This window comes from Gobio gobio (genome assembly GCF_949357685.1).
Source record: "Gobio gobio genome assembly, chromosome: 10".
NCBI classification, from domain to species: Eukaryota; Metazoa; Chordata; class Actinopteri; order Cypriniformes; family Gobionidae; genus Gobio; species Gobio gobio.
The window spans coordinates 9,081,968-9,107,076 of record NC_137116.1 but is presented as its reverse complement, the minus strand read 5'-3'; the positions used below and the strand labels follow the sequence as shown (position 1 = coordinate 9,107,076).

Below are 25,109 nucleotides of genomic sequence, written 5' to 3'. Positions count from 1 at the left end.
TCTCGGTGATGTCACACTGCCACCCTCCGGCGCGTTAGTGGATTGCACACAACAGTAGGTAATTAACTTCGACGTTTCTTAAATTCTAATTGACATTGGCCAGTTGTTGTATTGATAGAAAAATGAATGCGACAAAAACATAAGCTTTAACACAAATTTTTAAAAAAAATGTTTTTATTATTGTTATTATTAATGTTGTTATAACAAAATCAGCTCATTAAAGATGCTGTTCTTGAGTAATCACATATAATTAACATTCAGCCACACATTTGTCCCGTAATCACAAAATAATGTGATTGGTCGATCCTCACCAGCGCTGAGAAAAGTAACCGATTATCACAAGATATTGTCAATCAAAATGTCTTTGGCCTTCAGTTAAAACAGGCAAATATAGCACATATAAGGCGATAACATTATGACAGGTGAAGTGAATAACACTGATTGTCTCTTCATCACAGCACCTGTTAGTGGGTGGAATATATTTGGCAGCAAGAGAACATTGTCCTCAAAGTTGATGTGTTAGAAGCAGGAAAAATTGACAAGAGTAAGGATTTGAGCAAGTTTGGCAAGGGCCAAATTGTGATGGCTAGACGACTGGGTCAGAGCATCTCCAAAACTGCAGCTCTTGTGGGGTGTTCCCGGTCTGCAGTGGTCAGTGTCTATCAAAAGTGCTCCAAGGAAGTGAACCGGCGACAGGGTCATGGGCGGCCAAGGCTCATTGATGCACGTGGGGAGTGAAGGCTGGCCCGTGTGGTCCGATCAAACAAACGAGCTACTGTAGACCAAACTGCTCAAGAAGTTAATGCTGGTTCTGATAGAAAGGTGTCAGAATACACAGTGCATCACAATTTGTTGCGCATGGGGTGGCATAGCCGCAGACCAGTCAGGGTGCCCATGCTGACCCCTGTCCTCCTGAAAAAGCGCCAACAGTGGCACGGAGCAATGGAAGAAGGTGGCCTGGTCTGATGAATCACCCTTTCCTTTACATCACGTGGATGGCCGGGTGCGTGGCTTACCTGGGGAACACATGGCACCAGGATGCACTATGGGAAGAAGGCAAGCCGGCGGAGGCAGTGATGCTTTGGGCAATGTTCTGCTGGGAAACATTGGGTCCTGCCATCCATGTGGATGTTAATTTGACACATACCACCTACCTAAGCATTGTTGCAGACCATGTACATCCTTTCATGGAAACGGTATTCCCTGGTGGCTGTGGCTCTTTCAGCAGATAATGTGCCACTACAAAGCAGAAATGGTTCAGGAATGGTTTGAGGAGCACAACAACGAGTTTGTGGTGTTGACTTGGCCTCCAAATTCCAATCGAGCATCTGTGGGATGTGCTGAACAAACAAGTCCGATCCATGGAGGCCCCACCTCACAACTTAAAGGATCTGCTGCTAACATCTTGGTGCCAGATACCACAGCACACCTTCAGGGGTCTAGTGGAGTCCATGCCTCGACCGGTCAGGGCTGTTTTGGCAACAAAAGGGGGACCAACACAATATATTATGCCTGATCGGTGTATATTGTAATGGAGAATATAACAGTGCAGCCCACTTTGTTACCAAGAAGAGTTCAGCAATCATGTATGTCTTCGACAAATATAAAAATGGCTACTATTTGAATCCCTGCTGGAAACCCCCAGCTAAAACCAGCCTAGGCTAGTAGGCTGGTTTTGGACTTTTTTTTTTTAGCTGACCAGACTGGTCCTAATCGGCCAAGCTGGGAGACAAACTAAAACACCAGATAAAACCATCTGGACAGCAGCCTAGGCTGGTTTTTGCATGGGTGTTTTTCAGCAGGGAAGGCCTTTTGACAGCTAAACACATGAAAATGCACAAATGGTTGCACTGTATACATTTAATAAAGAAATGCAAAATTCATTTGAATCAAAAGGTTATCAGTGCACAAACAAACACCAAATTATACAGAAAATTCCCCATTAGTGGTTATTATACATGATCAAAACGTACAGTACATTTTATATCAAGCCACCACAGTTTTGACATACATAACCTTGCGATTTCATCAAGTATTTGACTAATCTTCTGCTCCAATAACAGAGAGACAATTCAAACAAACCACAAAGAGAACAATGGAATAAGGACATCCATCCGTAAGGCAGAAAAACACAGGGAAACTTCAAGTCATTTGATATTCTGGACACAATCTGTTGAAACAGATCCAAAACAAGAGACAACAAGGGAAATAATTCTGTCAGTTTCTGTAATAAAACACATGATTAAAGGAGATCAAACACAGGCTGGACGAAGATTGTGGTTTGCTACAATCATTGCATTTAAAATACACAAAACCTGCACACGTCTGTGACGTTTGTGGAATGAGAGACAGGAAATCAACTTTATAAGAAATAGTGCCTTTGCGAAATACTCTTGAGAAACGTCCAGGTCATATTTCACCGAAAATCAAATCTAATTTGAGAGATTTTTGACATTATTTTCATGGCAATAAAAAGAAAAGAAAATATTACAGTGGCCCTAAAAACAAGCTTTAATGCAAAATATAGTTTCTTATTGTTCGATTCTAAGGTCAAATGTGAGCTGGATATTTGCTGGTGAGAGTCTCTCGCTCACATGTAGAAACGCCATACAATATTGCAGCGCTTAGACGTTTCTTTAAGTCTTTTGGTTGTCAGTTAACCATCAAAAAGCAGAATTATTGTGTCCCAAAACCACAGTTATATAAGGCATGATCCCTGTGAAACCTGACACCCACATCAATGAGCTTTAGCAGAACGGTTCAATCAAACTCGGCTTTAGTCCGGCGCGGCTTCATTTGTTGGACGTGGCGTCGCCGCCGTGAGTCATGTGCTTCTGCTCGGCCTCAGCCGATTGGTTGATCGCTTGCTGGAGGAAAGTGTCTCTCTGCATCTGCTTGGCCTTGTTGTACAGCAGGACTCCCACGAACACCAGGACCGTCCCGCCCGCTGACACCGCGGTGATGGGGTTACTGAACACGATGATGCTCAGCCAGATGGACAGCGCGTGCTTCACCGTGCTCGCCACGCTAAACACACAGACACCATCGGTACACTCATAGTGTTCACATCACGTAAGCAGAAGACGACGGCGTGACCTGTACCTGAATGTGACGGGCGAGATGCGGCCCATGAGCGCGTAGGCTGTGACGCTCTGTAAGTGGAACAGGGCGCCGTCGAACAGCAGCAGCAGCACCACGTCCTGAGACAGCTTGAAGGCCCGCTCGCTCTTCCCCAACACTGGCAGATCCTACGGGACACACAGTGACTCCATCAACCCCCGTCACAATATTTAAAGGCAGCTTCACATGTATAAAGTCTTAATTATTACTTGTCTTAATTATTAATTAAAAATGAATACTATATACAATGCGTTTTTTTACTCACTGTAGTGATGTACTCTTAGATGCATTTATTCATTTTAATCAAATTATTAATTGAATTTCAATCAAATTTCATTTATTTTTTATTTTAATCTATTTATTTAGTTAGTTAGTTTCCTAGTTTAATTTGATTTTTATTTATTTTTGACACTGCTTTTCTATTTATTTAAATTAATTAGATTTATTTATTTAGTTAGTTTTATCTAATGTATTTATTTTATTTACTTAAATCAGTATTTTAATTAAATGTTTTTATTCATATATTTATTTACTTTTAATTTAAATAAAAATTATTTATTGTCATTTTAATTTATTTATTTTTATTTAGTCATTTATTTATTCATTTGTTTATTTCCCTAGTTTAATTTGATTTTTATTTATTTATTCTTTGACACTGCTTTTCTATTTATTTAAATTAAATTTGATTTATTTATTTATTTAGTTTTATCTAATGTATTTATTTTATTTACTTAAAATCAGTATTTTATTTATTTTAATTAAATTAAGTGTTTTTATTCATATAATTATTTACTTTTAATTTAAATACAAATGTATTTATTGTCATTTTAATTTATTTATTTTAATTTAGTCATTTATTTATTCTTTTATTTATTTATTTAATTCCCTAGTTTCATTTCACTTTTATTTATTTATTCTTTGACACCGCTTTTCTATTTATTTAAATTAAATTTTATTTATTTATTTCGTTTTATCGAATGTATTCAAATCATTATTTTATTTTACTTTATTTAATTTTTATTTCTTTGAATTTATGTATTTTAATTAAATGTTTTTATTTATGCGTGTAGTTATTTACTTTTTATTTAAATAAAAAAAGTATAAATTTTTATTTACTTTTAATTTAATATTTTTATTTATGTGGTTATTTATTTTTATTTAAACAACATTTTATTTAATTAATTGAATTAATTTATTATTTATTTTATTTCAAATCAATATTTTTAAGCCTATTGTATTAATTGAAATACAGATAATAATATATTAAATTTTTTTTGTAATATTTTTTGTTTTAATTAATTTAATCATTGTTTTAGCTACCTAGTTTAATCTTATTTTTACATTGCTTTTTTATTTTATTTAAACCAAATAGTATTAATCTTTTCAGATTAGATTATCACATTTATTTATTTATTTTACTTGTTTTATGTGGTTATTTGTTTTCTGTTTCAATCAAATTGTATTTTTTATTTTTATTTATTTCAAATGCATTAATTAATTAATGTATTTATTTATTTATTTAAATACAGTGTTATTTCTTTATTTTAGTCTATGGTATTAATTAATTATTTAAATACAAATGTATTTATTTATTTTGTTTAATTTAGTTTATTTTTTATCTATTTTTAAATTTGAGCTCGATGTGTGTTGTTAACATGTTTGTGCTGTGGTCAGTGTTGTATAAGAGCAGTGTCTCGGACGGGTGACTGACCATCAGGAAGATCCAGGCAGGAATGAGCATGAGCACAGCAGCGGCGCTGGTGTAAAACTGCAGCTCTGGAGGACTGGAAACAAACAGCAGAGCATCACAACACCGCAATGCTTCTATCGCTCGTTTCTGCGTCTTCTTCTCTGTTTGGATCCGGAGATTCTGTACTCTTTCAGAAGAGGCGTAACACACGTAGAAATCAACAGCACTCACCTGAACTTGTACTTGTCCCCACTCAACAGCTTCTTGGAGAACACGTTCTGTAAGCTAAGACAGGGAAAAAGCGCATTAGACTAGGACTGAGGGTGGCGTGTCTGTGTGAAGGGTGTGTGTGAGAGCAGCACCAGTCCATGATGTTGGTGGAGAGCGCGGCCGAGAAGCCCAGCATGTTGAAACTGATCTCAGTGGCAGTGCAGAGCGCCAGACCCGCCATCACAGGAAACAGAGACAGGTTCACCCAGAAACCTGCCACACACACACACACACACACACACACACACACACACACACACACACACACACACACACACACACACACACACACACACACACACACACACACACACACACACACACACACACACACACACACACACACACACACACACACACACACACACACACACACACACACACACACACACACACACACACACACACACACACACACACACACACTACATCAACACAATATATTCCTGGTGGTTACCGGGCCGTTGGTCAAGTTGCTAAACTTTTTAAATGTAGGTACAATAGAAAAGTGATGTCCAGCCATCTTCTCCCTTTGTTCAAATATTATACAAAATGGGTAAAAGATTTTGCAATCATATTGCGTAGTTGTGCTTGGAGTCGACTGTTTTATTTGTGATAAAGCAATTAAATATGACAAAGTGTGTGACTATTTTTAGATACATTTTACAGAGAAATTATGAGCACATGAAAAACAAGAGAGAACCAATGAAATATTAATAGCTGATTATGTTGTAGTCAATGTTTGTCAGCTTTTTGTTTTTCTATGCGTTGTGTTCTTCCCTCATATTTGAAATGTTTGTATGTTTAATTGAACTTATAGGGTAATTAAAAACAAATATCCCCTCCGGACATCTCTTTCAGGGACAGAGTGCATATACTGTATGTCTGATACAAGTCTTTGTAGCTACGCAGAATCATTAATATTTCTATTATTTCTACCCTGTGCACTGTGGAGCAGGACTCAGTCCAAGCCCGTTCAAGTCCTCATGTTCAAGAGTATCGTTACACCAGAGTGTGGACGCTTGTTTCTGCCACCGAATAAAAACGAAAAAAGGTAACAGCGAAAAAAGGTAGCAATGAGGTAATTTTTTTTAATCGCACAATTCTGACATTTTTTCTCCCAACAGCAATTTTAATCTCATAATAGTTTACGTCTCTTATATTTCACAATCCTGAGAAAAAAAACAGAATTATGAGATATAAACTCAGAATAGCGAGAAAAAAAAATCTAAATTGTGATCATTTTTTTTTAATTACAAGAAAAAAGAGAATATTCTAAAAAAATCTGAATTCTGAAAAAAAATCTGAATTACGAATTAATCTGAATTAAAAAAATGAGAAAAAAGTCAGAATTACGAGAAAAAAGAAAAAAACAATTGTGAGAGAAAAAAAGTCAAAATTGTGAGAAAAAGTCAAAATCATGAAAAAAAAATCTGAATTATGAAAAAAAATCGGAATTTCGAGAAAGAAATGTGAAAAAAAGTCAGAATTGCGAGAAAAATCTTAATTGCGAGAAAAAAATTTTTTGCTCAATTTTTTTTCATAATTCAGATTTTTTTTTCATGATTTTGACTTTTTCTCACAATTTTGACTTTTTTCTCGCTATTCTTGAGTTTATATCTCATCATTCTGACTTTTTTCTAAAAAAAATTATAACAAGAAAAAAGAATATTCAGAAAAATCTGAATTCTGAAAAAATCAGAATTACGAATTAATCTGAATTTTAAAAAAATGAGAAAAAAGTTAATTGCTAGAAAAAAGTCAGAAAAAAACTGAATTGCGAGAGAAAAAAAGTCATAATTGCGAGAGAAGTCAGAATTATGAAAAAAAAAAATCAGACTTCTGAAAAAAATCTGATTTACGAGAAAGAAATTAGAAAAAAGATAATTTTTTTTTAAAAAAGTCAGAATTATGAGATATAAACTCAGAATTGCGAGAGAAAAAAAGGTCAGAATTGCAAGAAATAAAATGAGAAAAAAAGTCTGAATTGCGAGAAAAATCTGAATTGCGAGAGAAACAAATGAGAAAAAAGTCAGAGTTGCGAAACAAAATCGGAATTAGAAAAAAATCTGAACTACAAGAATTTTTTTTTCAAAAGTCAGAATTGCGAGAAAAAGAAAAAAACTGAGAAAAAAGTCAGAATTATGAGAAAAATCTGAATTGCGAGAGAAAAAAAAGTCTGAATTATGAGAAAAAAAATCTGAATTGAGAGAAGAAAAAAAAATCTGATTTGCGAGAGAAAAAAAGTCAGAATTGCAAGAAAAAAGTTGCAATTACCTTTTTAATTTTTTAAAATGAAAACAAGCTTCCATACTATCGTCTCTCCTCCAGCACAAAAAACATGTTACAGCAGAGGCACATGTCTGCGCGGTCATTAGTTCAACAGGCTCTGGTGAAGGCGTCAGCACCTGTGTATTCCCCCAGGATGAGGCGGGACATGATGACAGTGAAAATGGGCGCCGAGCTCTTCACCGTCTCCGCAAATGACACGGCCACATTCTTCAGACTGACCAAACCCAGCACCACGGTTGTGAACCTGCCAGCACACAGAAAGAAAAGAGAAATGAGCCTGCCACGCCTTTAAAACGAGTTCCACCATTTCCCTTCATTCATCGAGCGATAGCAGATCTGAATCACAGTTAGCTGTTGAATGACCGCTATTGAAACCTATTCAACTCTATAACACATTTTGTGTAGAGAATACTTGTATCCCACGCTAATCTGCATCAATAGAGTGTGTGTGAAGGCAAACGCACCTCATCAGGCCCACAAACAGCATGATCATGAGGAAGTTGGAGGGGTATTCAGTGCGGGACTTGTGATGGTACAGCGGGCACGGCACGAACATCTTAACACAGCCGATGACAGTCGTGGAAAGCATCTGGACGGCGCCTAAACCACAGACGTAATAAAGAATATTTACAAACATTCAATGCACAAAGGGTTATGGGTAAATCTCACAAAAACATCATATTGATTCCTAATTTAGTTTCCAATAAGGTAAAAATCATTCACATTTATTCCAAGTCTTATTGCAACACATTTGATTGTAGCTGAATACATGAACACAAATCAACAGGCTAAAAGAACACACACAGAGATTTAAAATATCACTGCAAAAACAACTAGCCTATGTGGAATTATTATTATACACCGACCAGGCATAACATTATGACCTGTCATAACACTGATTATCTCTTCATCATGGCCCCTGTTAGTAGGTGGGATATATTAGGCAGCAAGTGAACATTTTGTCCTCAATGTTGATATGTTAGAAGCAGGAAAAATGGGCAAGCGTAAGGATTTGAGCGAGTTTGACAAGGGCCAAATTGTGATGGCTAGACGACTGGGTCAGAGCATCTCCAAAACTGCAGCTCTTGTGGGATGTTCCCGGTCTGCAGTGGTCAGTCTCTATCAAAAGTGCTCCAAGGAAGGAACAGTGGTGAACCGGCGACAGGGTCATGGGCGCCCAAGCCTCAGTGATGCACATGGGGAGCGAAGGCTGATCAAACAGACGAGCTACTGTAGCTCAAATTGCTCAAGAAGTTAATGCTGGTTCTGATAGAAAGGTGTCAGAATACACAGTGCATCGCAGTTTGTTGCGCATGGAGCTCCATAGCCGCAGACCAGTCAGGGTACCTATGATGACCCCTGTCCAAAACCGAAAGCGCCAACAGTGATGCTTTGGGCAATGTTCTGCTGGGAAACCTTGGGTTCTGCCATCCATGTGGATGTTACTTTGACACATACAACCTACCTAAGCATTATTGCAGACCATGTACACCCTTTCATGGAAACTGTATTCCCTGGTGGCTGTGGCTCTTTCAGCAGATAATGCGCCGCCACAAAGCAAAAATGGTTCAGGAATAGTTTAAGGAGCACAACAACGAGTTTGAGGCGTTGACTTGGCCTCCAAAGTCCCCAGATCTCAATCCAATCGAGCATCTGTGGGATGTGCTAAACAAACAAGTCTGATCCATGGAGGCCCCACCTCACAACTTACTGGACTTAAAGGATCTGCTGCTAACATCTTGGTGCCAGATCCCACAGCACACCTTCAGGGGTCTAGTGGAGTCCATGCCTCAACAGCAAAAGGGGGACCAACACAATATTAGGTCATAATGTTATGCCTAATCGGTGTATATAGCATAGCCTACACGTTTACATTCACTAAATGTGTTTTCATAGTCTTCATTGTTTGTAGGACCACATTGGGCAGGATGTTAAAATAATATATTTTTTAAATAAATAAAGAAAAAAGGGCTCCCTGTTGAAAAACAAATCTGGTTGGCTGGTTTAAGCTGGTCTCCCAGGCTGGTTATAGAGAGGTTTTGGACACTTTTTTTTTAGCTGACCAGGAAACGGTGAAACGGTGTGAATATCGTACGGCTGTAAATCAGATTCGAGAATCAGAAAGAACTGTTGCATACAGTGATATATACCATATATCGGCATTCAGCCAAAAAATAGAGATTTTTAGTATTTTACCCCAGAGAGAGTATGGGATATAGTGGGGCAAAAAAGTATTTAGTCAGCCATCAATTGTGCAAGTTCTCCGACTTAAAAAGATGAGAGAGGCCTGTAATTTTCATCATAGGTACACTTCAACTATGAGAGACAGAATGAGAAAAAAAATCCAGAAAATCACATTGATTTTTAAACAATTTATTTGCAAATTATGGTGGAAAATAAGTATTTGGTCACCCTCAAAAAAGCAAGATTTCTGGCTCTCACAGACCTGTAACTTCTTCTTTAAGAGGCTCCTCTGTCCTCCACTCGTTACCTCGGCACCTGTTTGAACTCGTTATCAGTATAAAAGACATCTGTCCACAACCTCAAACAGTCAGACTCCAAACTCCACTATGGCCAAGACCAAAGAGCTGTCAAAGGAAAGAATGAATGGGGCCATGTATCGTAAGATTTTGAGTAAAAACCTCCTTCCATCAGCAAGGGCATTGAAGATGAAACGTGGCTGGGTCTTTCAGCATGACAATGATCCCAAACACACCACCCGGGCAACAAAGGAGTGGCTTCGTAAGAAGCATTTCAAGGTCCTGGAGTGGCCTATCTTTTGGAGGGAGTTGAAAATCCAAAACATCACTGCTCTAGAGGAGATCTGCATGGAGGAATGGGCCAAACTACCAGCAACAGTGTGTAAAAACCTTTTTTTTACAGAGATTTAAAGAAAACGTTTGACCTCTGTCATTGCCAAAAAAAGGTATATGACAAAGTATTGAGATTAACTTTTGTTATTGACCAAATACTTCTATTCCACCATAATTTGCAAATAAATTGTTTTTATTTATCCAAAATGTGATTTTGTGGATTTATTTCCCCCTCATTCTGTCTCTCATAGTTAAAGTGTACCTATGATGAAAATTACAGGCCTCTCTCATCTTTTTAAGTGGGAGAACTTGCACAATTGTTGGCTGACTAAATATTTTTTTTTCCCCCACTGTAGAATGTGCTTCAGAAAGGCCTTGAAATGTAATATTATTTCCCAGTTATTTCACGTGGGAAATTTGAATTGCTTTTTATTTTGGGTGAAGTATGAGCTGAACATGTTCTTCAGCCATCGGTGGAATGAGGCCAAGTTCACTTACACACTTTGTTTGCAGGACGGTGGTTTATTGCGCTTATCACTGTTTGAGAATCAGCGTTAACAAACAGCCCGGCTAAGTGTTGGGAAACCTACCCAGCATGCTCGGCTCTCCCTGCAGCAGAGAGAGGATGTACTTGTTGAGGAAGAGCGTGCAGAAGCTGAAGAAGTACCAGAGCACCAGGTAGGTCAGAGCCCTGGAGTTCCACACGCCCGCGTCGGCCTCGATCACCGTGGTCTCGGTGATGGTGATCTTCAGGACCGGATCCCCCGCCGTGCTCTCGCTGCGGGACAGCGTCACCCGCTCCTGACGCGGCCGGAAGCTGCCGAACGAGGACCAGAAGGAGGATTTCCCCGAGCGCTCGTTGCCGGTCATGGTGCAGGATGACGGTGGCAGCGGGGCAAACTCCAGGAGTAATAAACCGATGAGACTTTACATGCTACGACATCTGCAAACACAGTAACATAAGCGGGTGTTTAACTCATTCACAACATTCCAGGGGCCTCATTTATGAGCGTTGCGTACGCACAAAATAGGCCCTGACAAAAGGGATTTATAAAAACAAACTTGACACGCAAACTCTGACCCATGTGTACAGACATTGTGAGCAGATGAAGGAAAAGCAGTTTAAATCCTCATCATGAGTCCTAATCATAAACACTGTGCATTCTCACAATGACAGTTTAAAAGAATGATTACATCTGATATTCACATTTAGATTAAATATGCCACTCCCATTAATGGACATAAGCACTTCAACTACAGGAAATTAATATCCAGAGGCCAGTTGCATAAACTAAGCCATTATGTTAAGACAGTGTCGTAAGATCTAGTATGAGCCACTAGCAGTTAGGCAAGTGGCATTCAGTCTTACTTTTCGAATCAAATTAGGCCAGTCTAGGTTTTTATGTAACTGATTTTAAAAAGTTATGAACAGTCTTAAAGAAAAAAAATGTTTGTCTAACTTGTAAGACTAGGCTTAACGGTTTATGCAACCGGCCCCAGAAGTTACAACATTTTTTATATTCTAATAAATAGAAATATTTGTAGTGTATGCGCTGCTTTTGAACACTTTCCCTGTGCTTTAATGTTTTAAAGGGGTACTTAAAGGGTTAGTTCACCCAAAAATGAAAATTCTGTCATTAATTACTTACCCTCATGTCGTTCGACACCCGTAAGACCTCCGTTGATCTTCGGAACAGAAATGAAGATATTTTAGTTGAAATCTGATGGTTCTGAAAGGCCTCCATTGGCACAATGGCACTTTACACTCTCAAGACCCTTAAAAGGTACTAAAGACGTCGTTTCAAAGTCCATCTCACTACAGTAGTTCTAAAATAATTTTATGAATCGGCGAGAATAGTTTTTGTGCGCAAAAAAACCCTAAATAACGACTTACATAGTGATGACGATTTCAAAACAAGGCATCATGAAGCTTCGAAGCGTTATGAATCAGTGAGTCGAATCATGATTCGGATCGCGTGTCAAACCGCCAAACTGCTGAAATTTGGCGATTCAAACCGTTAAATCGACTCGCTGATTCATAACGCTTCGAAGCTTCATGATGGCTTGTTTTGAAATCGTCATCACTATATAAGTCGTTATTTAGGGGTTTTTTGAGCACAAAAACTATTCTCGCCGATTCATAAAGTTATTGTAGAACCACTGTAGTGAGATGGACTTTGTAACGACGTCTTTAGTACCTTTTAAGGGTCTTGAGAGTGTAAAGTGCCATTGTGCCAATGGAGGCCTTTCTGAGCCATCAGATTTCAACTAAAATATCTTCATTTCTGTTCCGAAGATGAACGGAGGTCTTAAGGGTGTCGAACGACATGAGTAATTAATGACAGAATTTTCATTTTTGGGTGAACTAACCCTTTAAGCGCTGGGAAGATGAATGTGTATTTAAACTGGGTCATTTATGTAGTAGAAATGTGAAATTATTTTTTGAATTTGCAAGACCTTCTAGACTGAGAAAATTTATTTTTGTCTCATGTGGATGAAAGATAACAACTCAAGACAGCCACTCCCTACACCGTCGTTTTGATCTTCCTAATAAGACAATCATTTCGTTCAGTTAGAGAATAAACACTACCATTAAAAACTGAACGTGTCTTTTCAATAAAGTGTGAGTGAGCCGAATGAAAGTCACGTCACAGACGCAGCAGGAGCGGGATTTCATTCATCACAAGATCTGAGCAGAGCTGAGGTAAGCGAGGCAGTCATTCTCAGCGCGTGTCCAGTCTGCCGCGTTTTCAGATCGTATATGGAAGATAAACTTTCATAGGAATTCATTAAAAAGTTGAAACACTCACTTTGCTCCGTACTGCTTCATTATTAATGCCCAATCCGAGCCGCCGTGCACATTTACATTCTGTGAGTGAGATCCCTCCCCTATGGGCGGGTTGAAAACATGCGGAACAGCTCCCTCTACTGGCTGTAGTCTCTAGCCTCTGGCCAAAAAATCTTCCGATGACGCAAAATTACATTATTTGCGTCATCTGAGGATTTTTTCCAGAAATAAAATGCAGAATTCTTTCATCTCAGGGGGATATGAGGGGGGAAAGTACCATAATTTGAATATACTACCGAGTTTCTACTGATACAAAGCCTAATGCTAAATCACTGAAATAACCCTTTAACTACAGTGAGGTTTAATAACAGAACAAAAATATTTTCACACAAATAATGATCAATAAGCGCAATAAGGCCTATCTTTCCCTATTAATAATATAAAGCAATTAAAAATACAATTTGGCCAGAGGAAAAGATATACTTTCAATATAATGTATTTGATACTATTATTATTTATTTATTCAAAAACAAGGCTATTGAATGATTTAGCAATGTAATGTGACGGCACATACGTCTCTCATATTTTCCTAATGTCTTGCACCGCTGGTGTCACGTGGATGAATATGCATATGCAAATGATATGCAGATGAGGATATGCATAGTAAAACTAGGTGTTTTAAGCTCCATATATGTATATATCTGGGAGGAGACGCATGTACGCACAATCTTCCGCTGACTGGGGTTTATAAAGGGAATTTTGCACAGGCGTACACATGGTTTTAGAAATCTGAACAAAGGGCGCCAATGTGAGTGTGGACACCATAGACCGTAAAAGAATATGGACGACGCGACTTCAATGACTTCCGGTGACGAGAGTTGAAGCTTTCGGAGGCCCGCACACGGCACTGACATCTTGTGCAGATTTGGGACCGAGTCTGCGCAGTAGAGAGCAGGTAGTAGAGGAGAGATTATCAAAAGCCCGCCCACACTCTCGCAGATGCAGAACAATTCATTATGTTGGTGTGAAATAAACAGATAATGTAGAAATTAAAGCTAAAGCTCTAATCTCCTCCCAAAAATTCAAGACTCTTACTCGCATCATACACACCTCACCACCATCCCTGCCCCCATCCAACCGTCTGCCTCCACTTTCCTCCTTCCTATCTCCCTTACTATTCCCAGCAAAAAATATCATCACGTGACCACGTGTACTGTGTGTACTATGTATGTAATGTTTGCATGTATGCTTAGCAATCTGCATTTCTTTATTTCTGGAGAGTGTGTGGCGGCGCTTTAAATAGCTGCGGCTCGGAGGCTTGCTCCAAACTTTTCGTTGCATTGTACTATTGACAATAAACTTGAATCTCATCTCATCTCATCTCAAAAATACAGAAAAAAGTCTGTTAGTGCCTCAGTGACAACTTCACTCAGAGAAGCCGTCAATCTCAGCTGTCAATCATAACGTCACACCCCCATTTTTATAGCATCAAATAACTCACTAAAACCAAACTTATTTAAAGGGGTCATAGAATGACATTTTTGTACAAGTTAATATGATTCGTTAGTGTCTAAATGAAAAGTTTGTAATATACTTTAATTAAAAATTCTCATTAGTATTGTAAGAAAACACTCATTTTACCTGGTCAAAACCAGCTTAGTTTTCAGCAAGTCATTTCAGTGTATGTGACTTTAAATGATAATGAGCTTTGCTCACCCCGCCCCCTCTGCTCTGTGGGGCGTTCGGTTCGACCCGACACAACACCACAACACACGTGGAGTGTTGCCTTGACAACATTTGAGGGTATATTTTCGAGAAATAATGGCAACGGGAGTCTCTGAGGACACATCTGAGCAACCTTATCATTTTGAACCGGAGTCGGACCAGGAACAGATGACGAACCCATCGAAGTTCGAACAGGACGTTTCTGAATGGTTGGTTAACGTCATGTCAATTTGATCTATCTTTGTACTGGCAGAGTAGCGTAGTTGCTATGTGTTTACTGATGTGTTAGTTCATTGACAGATTGATGTTATGTTATAAGATTTTTTTTTTTACATTACTTCTTAATCAGTAACAGACACCGTTATAAACCATGTACAAAAGTAAGCTTAGTGTAGTGTTACCACGTTAACTTTATCACCCGAATACACAGTTTGTAATAACAAACATAACGCGTTGTTCATTATAAACGTGGGATTTTGAATTATATTGAGAGCGTCATACACAGAAAGCATGCCGTAATGTAACTTACCCTGTAAACTTTAGCCTCATTCATCGTGAAGCGTGCAAGCGATTTGCAAAGATTAATATAAAGGTTAATAAAACACAACACCACAATCGCTTAGACGCCATTCTGCTCCAGAGTATCAACAATGGCGGACTGATGACAGCTCGCTCAGGGCGGGTCTGTGTTGAAACGCTGCTGTCAATCAACAATCGTAGGGGGGGCGTACACCGTGTAACGTCACACGGTCAGACTGCTCGATTTGAGACAGGGGAAAATATATAAGGATATTAAAAAAAAACACTGGATGTATTTTTATCATTATAGGATGGTTGTGTACAGGCACTGCCAACACACATTTCCGTATAATCAACTTGTAAAAGTGCATGTACCATTCTATGACCCCTTTAAAAAACGAACACTTGAAATGAAATCATCGTGATTAAAAACCTCCTAAAATGACAGATACCATCTTTAGGAAACAATTATTTGAAGTTAGGCATGTGCCGGTATCAAATTTTCATGTTGCGATTAATTGCTGAAGCTTTTATCACGGTATACGGTATTATCACGATATTTTTTAAAAAAAAGTTGCAAAAAAAGTGTTGTCATACTATAACAGGTTTAAAAACTTTCTTATAACAAAAGAACCAAACATTTAAATACAATAAAGCAATACACAAAAATGTATAAAGTAAACAAATATTTGAAGATTAAAGTGCTAAAGAATTATAAAGAACAATAGGTAACACTTTACAATAATGTCTCGCCAGTTAATGCATTAACATTAACAAAGAGCGAATAGCTAAATTTTTACAGAAGTTATTCTTCTTTGATAATGTTAGTTTAAAAAAGCAACTGTTAGTGTAAGCTCAGGTCCATTAAATAATACAGTTACAACTTTTGATTTTAATAATGTGTTATTAAATGCTGAAATGTACATTTTAACTAAGATTAATTTAGAAGTATTTTTCATTTTCAGTTTGTTAATGAATGAACTAATGTTAAATAATGGAGCCATATTGTAAAGTGTGTGATTGAACAACAGTCAGAACATATTCAAACAATATCTAGGGCATGTCATTTAAAACTTAAAAAAAAAATGTAAGTTTGAAAATGACTTTACGTCTTTAAGTATTAGGTTATGTGATGACGAGCACCGAATTGTGGTTACTTGGGAAACGGCTGTATTTCTGCTGTTCCATCAGCGCCCTCTGCTGTCTGAAAGTGAATGTGCACTTCAGTGCGTCTTCACGCCTTCCACCATGTGCTCGGCTCATGAACGGTCTGTTTACATCAGTGTGCGTTCCTCTTTGACGCGTTGTTCATTTTAAACGGTTGATGGGTAAAGTATTCTTAAAATACATTCTAAAAATCGGAATAATTCGTAATAAATAATTATTCACGGTATTTTGAAGTGCCCACGATAACAATATTGTGCATGTTCATTATTGCGGTATATCGTATTACCGCTTACCGGCACATGTCTATTTGAAGTGTAATTAAATTTTTGTTTGTCTCGCGTCTATTGTAATACATGAAGGGGTGGGGTTTATTAGATATACTGGGACCAACCACCTGGGGGCGATCGAGGCGTGGAGGCTTCAGTTTCTGAGAGGAGTGCTACAGGCTTGGTGCACACCGACGCGCAAAACGGCAGGCGTAATAGCGTAATTTAAGAAAAAAAACGCCTCGGGTTCGTTTTTTTTATTTTAACGCGATGCGTTAAACTGGCCGACCAATGAGATCAGCGCTTTTGTTCACGTGCCTGGAGCTGCTGAAGTTACAGTAAAACTCAACTTGGTGGCGCTCAAGCACAAAACGGTCTTGCTGAGCACACATTGATACGACGAAGAAGAAGAAGGTAGACAGAGAAGAAGATGAGCAGCTAATGCTGCTTGCCAGTTAGCAAAAAGTGTGTGAATGGTTTTGGCAAGCACGTAAATACTGTCTCTCTTCTTCTTCTGCGTGACAACCGAGTGTCAGAAGCGTAAAGTGCCGCAGCAGCACCTTGTGTACCTACTGTATCTACTGAATTTGCACGTTCACTCGGCGCATTGCCAGTGAAAATCGCTTGTGTGTGAACACTCAAGACGCGCTGCAAAAACGTCATGAAAAACGCTGGCGATAAGCGCGTGCGATATTCGTCCCGGTGTGTACAGGCCTTAAAACTGTACATCTCCACCCCGCCTCCTCCCCGAAATCACCATATATGGAGCTTACAACACCTAGTTTTACTATGCATAACCTCATCTGCATATCATACATGCATATTCCTGTCCACGTGACACCATACACTGTCGAAGGTACAAGACATTGAAAAATATTAGATATGGACTATAAATGCTATTTGTGCCTTACACATGTGCAGTACATTGATGAAATTCATCCAATATCGTTTTTATGTTTTAGAATCAATGTATCAAAATATCCATAAAAACTAAATTGTATAAAATACTTCTCAGATAATTTGTTTAGAATAGTGGAGTTCATTCATTTCCACTGGCCAAATGGTATTTTAATTCAAAATATTTAATTAATTTTAAACAATTCAAATCAAATCAAATGTATGCAATTTTGCTGGCAATGTGAACATATGATGTTTAGGCTATTTTTAATGGAAACAGATAGGCCTACTTATTTATTGCAGTGTAAATACAATTGTCTGCCTCAGCGAAACATTAACTTTTTCTTCAAGTTGTATCCGTCAAAACAGTGGTATTTTTTCATTATTTTGTGAAGATGTCTTTGCACTCCGTGTACGTGCAGCTGTGGTTATTTATTAAGCTATTAGCTTATTAATTCATATAATTTTTGTTTAAATTCTGAGTAATGACTTTATGTAATTTCAGTTCATATCGCCATTAATGAAACTGGAACATTAATGTAAATGTGTATATCAAAATTAACACAGACTTTAAAATTGTTCTTACTTCATTACTTATCTCACTCTAGTAAAAGAGTTCGTACGCATGGGTCAGAGTTTGCGTGCAGTTTTTTATAAACCACAACTTATGCGTCGGAAGTGGCGTACGCCTCTTTCAGGACCTGTTTTGTGCGTACGCAATGGTTAAAAATGACGCCCCTGATCATTATATAATAGATCGTTGTTTACGTTCACCTTATTTTTGTTTATGGAATATTCTAAATGATTTATGGAGGAAAATAATTATTGTTTTAAATTCATGTTCCTCGTCATACTAAATGAAAATAACTTAACGGCGCGAGGGTGGGGATCCACCAATAGCAAACTACAATCATTTAACCATCAAATCAATTCCCCACAATCAAAATCAAGCCACGCCCTACATTTGTTCTTGTTTGAGAAGCGTTTCCCAGCAACTTCACTTTCATGCTGACTTTATTAAACAGACCGAGTCCAAATACTACGGGTATGATGGATGTGTATGACTACAAAAGCATGTGGATACATTATGTATATAAACGCATAATAATAATAATAATAATGACACATAAAGCATTATATTAAAACAATACATATAGAACAGTAATTTATGTAACACTGATCATTTAAGATTATACATGACCGTGTCAACCCTTCATTCATGTACAAACAACAGTTCTGTCCTACAGGATGAAAGGATATTGTGAAATAAAAACCTGATACTCTACCCAATGTGTTCATCCAAGACATTTAAGCCGCATCGAAATAGGCTTCATCTTCGAAGCTCTTTCACATACTTTCATGGAAGCAGTGACTGAAGTCCAGGTGTGTGAGTGTGTGAGTGTGTTTGTGTGTGGGTCGGGATCTATCGACACGTCTTCACTGATACTCCTGTGTGCGCGGATCCTCTTTCCTGATGTTTGTGCTAAGCTGCGTGATTCTGCGCAGTGTAACAAAGAAACGGATCTGAGACAGGCGCATGAATGCTTTTGTTTTCAAACGCTCTGCGCAATCGGAGCGCAGCTTTGACTGGAAAAACGGCATGAACGTCAAATTGCGGAAGTTTAAAAAAAACAAGTCTATTAGCCCGGAAGTTGTCTCCATTGGCCAAGAACTCTTTAGTCCGTAATATGGCAAGCCGGTTAAACATTAATCCTAAAACGTTGAATTAAATTCATGTTAAATCAAAGTAAAACTGTTTTATGTTCTTGATAACAGGGCCTCAACAGGGTGCGGGTTTGTTTTGCAGAACTTTAAACGTCCCCAAAATAGAGTGGTGCAGGTATGACATCACTTTGAAGGCTAAAAGCAGAAGCGCGATAGCATTTTAGCACTCTCGGTTCCCTCTTAACAAAGTCGATGGAATTTTTGAATGGGGTTTCGGTTAAATAGCTGAAATAAAGCACTTATCAAGACACTTTCACGTTTTATTCTATGACATAAAATACATAATTGAATACATTGTACATTGAATACATAAAATACATTGACTGAAAGCTGTGTCAAATAAATATCTGATATATCATTGGTTAAAAGCGCAAACAAGCCTCCACGTCAGACCTAATTTAATCTGGAATGGACAAAAGAGCACAAATTTATATTAAAAAAAAAGCAGTAGAGAAGCTTTTCATGGATTTTGCACACTGTCGCTGTGAAATGTTATGTTTCCTGGCACTGTGCCCGATTATTTGTTTATTTATGTTTTTCTTTTATTTTCAGAAGTCCAGAAATTTTATGTTTTCAGGCACTGTGCACTTTGCAAGACAGGTTCCTCTCAGTGGTCAGTTTTTGAAACAGACATCACAATATCTTGAATAAATACAAATATGTGAACAAACACTTTTTTGCCTCTTCTGTTACACATAGGTCTACATCAAGATATATCGTAGATACATTTGTCTGGCAATGAATAGAGTAGGCTATTTCAGAATCACTGTATCATGATACTATTGATATGATGGACAAAATTGTATTGTAGTTGCAGAGTCCTATGCAATTATTCTTGCTTCACGAAATGCCGCAAAATGTCCTCCATTTTGGTGTTATGGAAATGGCCACCCTAGCTGTCGAGGACATTAAACGTCGGCACTCCGAGCTTTTACAGCCTCATTATGCTTAATTGTGCTCTTATAAACAATTCTAACTCAAACACTCTGGAATAATGTTTTGAGATAAAAACTGGAAGAGTTGTCGAGCTTAGCGATGGTGACGTTGAAGTCATGTGACCGTGGTGTAGTCCGTTTATAGCCTACCTTAAGCCTTTTACTTCTGGGGACTGCGTTTAGGTTTCAAAATTCATAAAGGTTGTGTTCATCTGTGAAAATTATCTTGATGGACAAAACGTGCAAGTATAACAAACTTTTGTTGAACACAGTGTTTGTTTTTAGTGATAATCCAAAAAGCCTATGGGAAAATCCTGGGTTTTTCTTAAGGGAACCAGAGTGATGCTAATTTCCGGTTGGCCTACAAAGTGACGTCATACCTGCACCACCTTATATGGCAAGCCGTTTTAACGTTAATCCTAAAACGTTGAATTAATTTAATGTTAAATCAAAGTAATACTGTCTGTATGTGCTTTATAACAGACATTTGTCATATTTACGCTGTTTTATTTTTTCAATGTGTTTTTGTAAAGTAATCGTTCTGTTATAATATTGTTTTGAACTGGTTGCTATTTACATTGTTACTATTAAGCATTTTCATTGTGTGTGTGGGGGGGGGGGGGGGGGGGGGGTTTGTGCAAGTGTGGTGAATTATATTAAAACCAGACCAAAAATCCTAATAATCAAACTAAATCATAAAAATGATTAATGTTAATACTAATATAGGGAACCAACAACAATAAAAAAATAAATAAAAAAACCCCACAAACATTCAAAATGTTTTGAATTCATAGATAATACCAAATGAGATTTCAGTGATATTTTGACCACTCAAATAAGAAATGTCACAGGTTTCCATTTCAGAAATCTGGTCACCTTAATTTACAGAGAATATCTGATGTAGTATTTTAAATCAATGACACCTTCAAATAAATCAATAAATCCTTAGGCTGTGAAACATTAGGATAATGAGCAAATCCTTTGTTAGCTGGACTGTTTCTTATCATTGTCGAGTGTCATGATGTAATGAAGCTGTTGAGTCAGTTGCTCAATTTGACCTCTAGATGTCAGTAAAGCTGCACTGAAGTCTGAGGACTGACTTTACATTAGCAAGTGTTTTCTTATACATCTATTTATTCATTTATTTTTGATTCATTTAGAACTTTTTTCACTGTGGAAACAAAAATAAACATCTTGGCTTCCCACTCATTTTGAACAAGTATCGTTTCCATGACATAAACCCTAATTATCATCACAAACATTTAATCTTTCATTATGAAAATGAAATCACAAAATCACATGGGTAGTATTTATTTATTTAAAAAACAGTTCAAGCAATTATAACTATTAGTCAAACTTTGGTTCATTTATTTCATTCAACATTGTTGTGGAACCTTTACATCCATTTACTTCATGAACAAATTATAATTTCACCTCTATAACTGAAATAATTATTAATTTAGTCTCATGTTGAACAAACACTGAACATGTGCATATGTAGAATTTACTGCTTCCTACAAGAAGAAATTATGATATATAATAATATATAATGATGATGCAAAAAGTTTAGAAATGAATAAACACACACTTGACTGAAATAATCGGGTAAATGTCAATTATCCTGAAAACATGAATGCTAAAATGGTCTAATTGTGTGAAGTGGAATATAAATGAAAACTGGGCTGCTTTCAGCCCCGACAAAACGTTTTTTAAACGGAAACGGTGCTGCGTTGAACACCCTGTTCTGATGACGCAAGAGTTGCAACTATGGCAGCTGGCAAGGCCATTCTTTGTGTTCTTTTTGAAGAATTTTTGTAGCCTGATGAAATCGATATAAATGTGTTTAATACTGCGAAATACGCTCAATGCAATTGTAACTGAGGCCAGCTAGTAGTCGATGTGCGAATAAACCTCACTCCTCTGATCTCAAGAGACGCTCTAGTGACGGACGCTAGAGGTTACAGCCTTTAGCCTTATTAGAGCGCCCGACTCTCATGCCGGCGGACCTGGGTTCGAGTCCCGCTTGGAACAGGTGGTTCGAACAGGAGGGGTTACATTGGTGCCGTGACCCGGATGGGAGTGAGGTTTTGGGGGGGTGAGTGTAACGGAGGCTAGCTAGTAGTCGCTGTGCGAGTAAACCTCACTCCTCTGATCTCAAGAGACGCTCTAGTGACTGACGCTAGAGGTTACAGCCTTTACCTCCTTATTAGAGCACCCGACTCTCATGCCGGCGGACCAACGTTTGAGTCCCGCTTGGAACGGGTGGTTTGAACAGGAGGGGTTACATTGGTGCCGTGACCCGGATGGGAGTGAGGTTTAGGGGGGTGAGTGTAACGGAGGCCAGCTAGTCGTCGCTGTGCGAGTAAACCTCACTCCTCTGATATCTAGTGACTGACGCTTAAGGTTGCAGCCTTTAGCCTCCTTGTTAGAGCTCCCGACTCTCAGGCGGTTTGTACAGGAGAGGTTACACAATCACTGCCCTTGCCGTCCAGAATAAAAGAGAACATCCCCATCCCATTTAATTAACTTCTTAATCTCCTGGTTGTCACAGGTTGGCGTAGGCAGGAAGACGAAGGTAGAGGAATCAAGTGCAAATCAAAGTTTAGACAAATGTGACAGGTACAAACAACGATACATAACAGAGATCAGACAAGGACTGAGTGAAAGGGGAGAATTAAATAGCAAACAGAAACGAGATAATTAACAGGACACAGCTGACCACAACTTAACTAACAAGGGTAACCATGGGGACAGACGAGTGGTGGGAAACTGAACAAAGAAATGTGAAAAATGAAAACACACTGAAAGTCCATGAACTAAACAGAACATAACTGTGACACTGGTAATCAGTCCTAATTTAAATAATTTTTTTCTAGTTCTTACTTTTTTAATATCTTGTATTTTGTTTCTAATTTTTATGTAAAGCACTTTAATTATACCATATATTTATTTATATACCAATTAAATTTGGTATATACGTAAATAAACTTGTCTTGCAATGAAGCTAAAAATATAACCAACTACATCATGTTGATAAGCTATATTTTTACTATAAAACTCGACAATTACGACAATCTTCTAATATCTTCAATTGTTGCGTATACTGAGCTGCAGCGGACACATTTGTAAACTACTTTTTTTTGGACCCATTGTGCGAACTGTCTCTTAACCCTCTGGGGTTCTTCGGGTCAAAAATGACCCAAAGCGTTTTAAATTTTTTTTTAAAAAATCATAGCTAAATCGGAATGGTCCGAAGCTTGGTGACTTTATTGGTACTTGGTATATGAACACCCAAAAACATTGGGGACAGGATTTGAAAAGTCTAAGTGGTCGTAAAAAAAATAGTCACTCTCAGGACCTTCGGGTAAAAAATGATGATTTCTTTTGGGTGTTCATATACCAAGTACCAATAAAGTCACCAAGTTTCGGACCATTCCACTGAAGCTACGATTTTTTACATTTTTTTATAAAACGCAAGATCCACTATAGTGGTAAAAATGTGCCATTGTGTGATAAAAATGCTCAATGTGTCCACCGGATGGCACCGATCATATTAAAAAAATTACTTTCATGAGGCCTAGGCTTGACTCTAAAATGAAATACAGCTTTTATAAAAAAAAAAAAAAACAATTATATACATACATATATATATATATATAAATTTTTTATATATTCAATGGGAAAAAATGGGTCATAATTATTGCATAAATATTAATTATAAATCATAAAATGATCTCAAAACACCAAAAAAGAAAAGAAAAAATATTATTGAACAAAAATATATTTCATTGATTTTACTCAAATCTTTTTTATCTTAAAGGTCCCATGGCATGGCATTTTTCTATTATTTTATAATGTTTCCTGAGGTGTACTTATATTGTTAGTATGATTTTTACATCATAAAGGCATTTTTTCTATACTGCTGTTTGCCCTGTGGCTGAAGGCCCCGTTACAAGAGGCGTGTCTGCTGTGAGACTTCAGTAAAAACGCCCACTGTTGTGATTGGCTGACATCTTTGCATTTGATATGAGCGGAGGGGGCGTGGTTTAACGAGGTCTACGAGGCACGAGCTGCTGCCAGAGAGATGGATGGACCGGAGTTCACTTCACATCGGTTCTGTCAGTCTCAGTTCAGTGAACTGTTTTAGTTACAGCATATACTTCAGGTTATTAGTCTATTTCTAGTCGGAGGGGCTGTCACTCATGTCAGAAAGTTAGTAACTTTAGTAAATTATGGATCAGCGCTGACTCGAGACGCGAACCGTTTAGAACGATTCAGTCCGATTTGGTGAACTGATTCGGTTCACTAAAAAGAACTGGTTCAAAAGAAAGATCGTTCGCGAACCGGACATCACTAATGTACCAGAGACTGAGCTCAGCGATTGCTAACAAAGTTATTTATAGTAACTACTGAGTTATGAGAGCGCTGTCAGTCAGCGCGAGTTTATTGTGTTTGTATTTGAGAGTTCTGAATAAACACGAGTCCCAGTCACGCCGAGTCCGTCTTCATCATTATTACCAACTTTGTAACACATGCAAAGTACCATTACAGCTGTCGAGATGAACGAGTTATGAGTAAGTGTTGATAATAGCATTATTTTTAGATATGTTCCTATCATATGGAAAGCGTCAGTGACGCGCATTGAGTACACAGCGCAAACAAAGACAACAGCAGTAATCGAATGTAATCCAGTTTATTGTGGGAATAGCTGGCTAGCCTAGCCCAGAGACCCTCACGCTTACCCCCCTTCTGCTTAATCTCGCGCCGCGTTTGGTGCCTCCGCTGTGGGCCAGATGCAGTACTGGGGGTCGGGGATGTTGGAGGCCGACCGACCAGTGCAGCCCGAGCCTCGGCGTGTGTAAGGTTTATCTCTAAAGATGTTACTCTGCTGATGTTGAGCAG

General features: G+C 38.0%; 2 protein-coding genes across 3 annotated transcripts in view; one reads left to right on the top strand and one right to left on the bottom strand.

The window, feature by feature from the left end:
* LOC307132267 (interleukin-17 receptor E) overlaps window positions 1-25,109 on the top strand; it is a 517,506-nt gene that overhangs the window by 150,234 nt on the left and 342,163 nt on the right. The window lies entirely within an intron of this gene.
* On the bottom strand, window positions 166-19,179 carry LOC307133281 (solute carrier family 35 member E2A). 2 transcript variants are annotated; one of them, XM_079828263.1, is made up of 9 exons: window positions 18,834-19,179; window positions 10,776-11,128; window positions 7,837-7,972; window positions 7,489-7,616; window positions 5,173-5,293; window positions 5,042-5,095; window positions 4,832-4,904; window positions 3,103-3,248; window positions 166-3,027 (listed from the first exon to the last, which is right to left on the bottom strand). In XM_079828263.1, exons 2-9 carry the CDS (start codon window positions 11,053-11,055, stop codon window positions 2,793-2,795), a joined length of 1,173 nt encoding a protein of 390 aa, XP_079684389.1. In that variant the 5' UTR covers window positions 11,056-11,128; window positions 18,834-19,179; the 3' UTR covers window positions 166-2,792. The 2 variants fall into 2 exon arrangements, with proteins under 2 accessions (XP_079684389.1, XP_079684388.1); XM_079828262.1 differs by having other exon boundaries at window positions 1,843-3,027; window positions 18,822-19,029.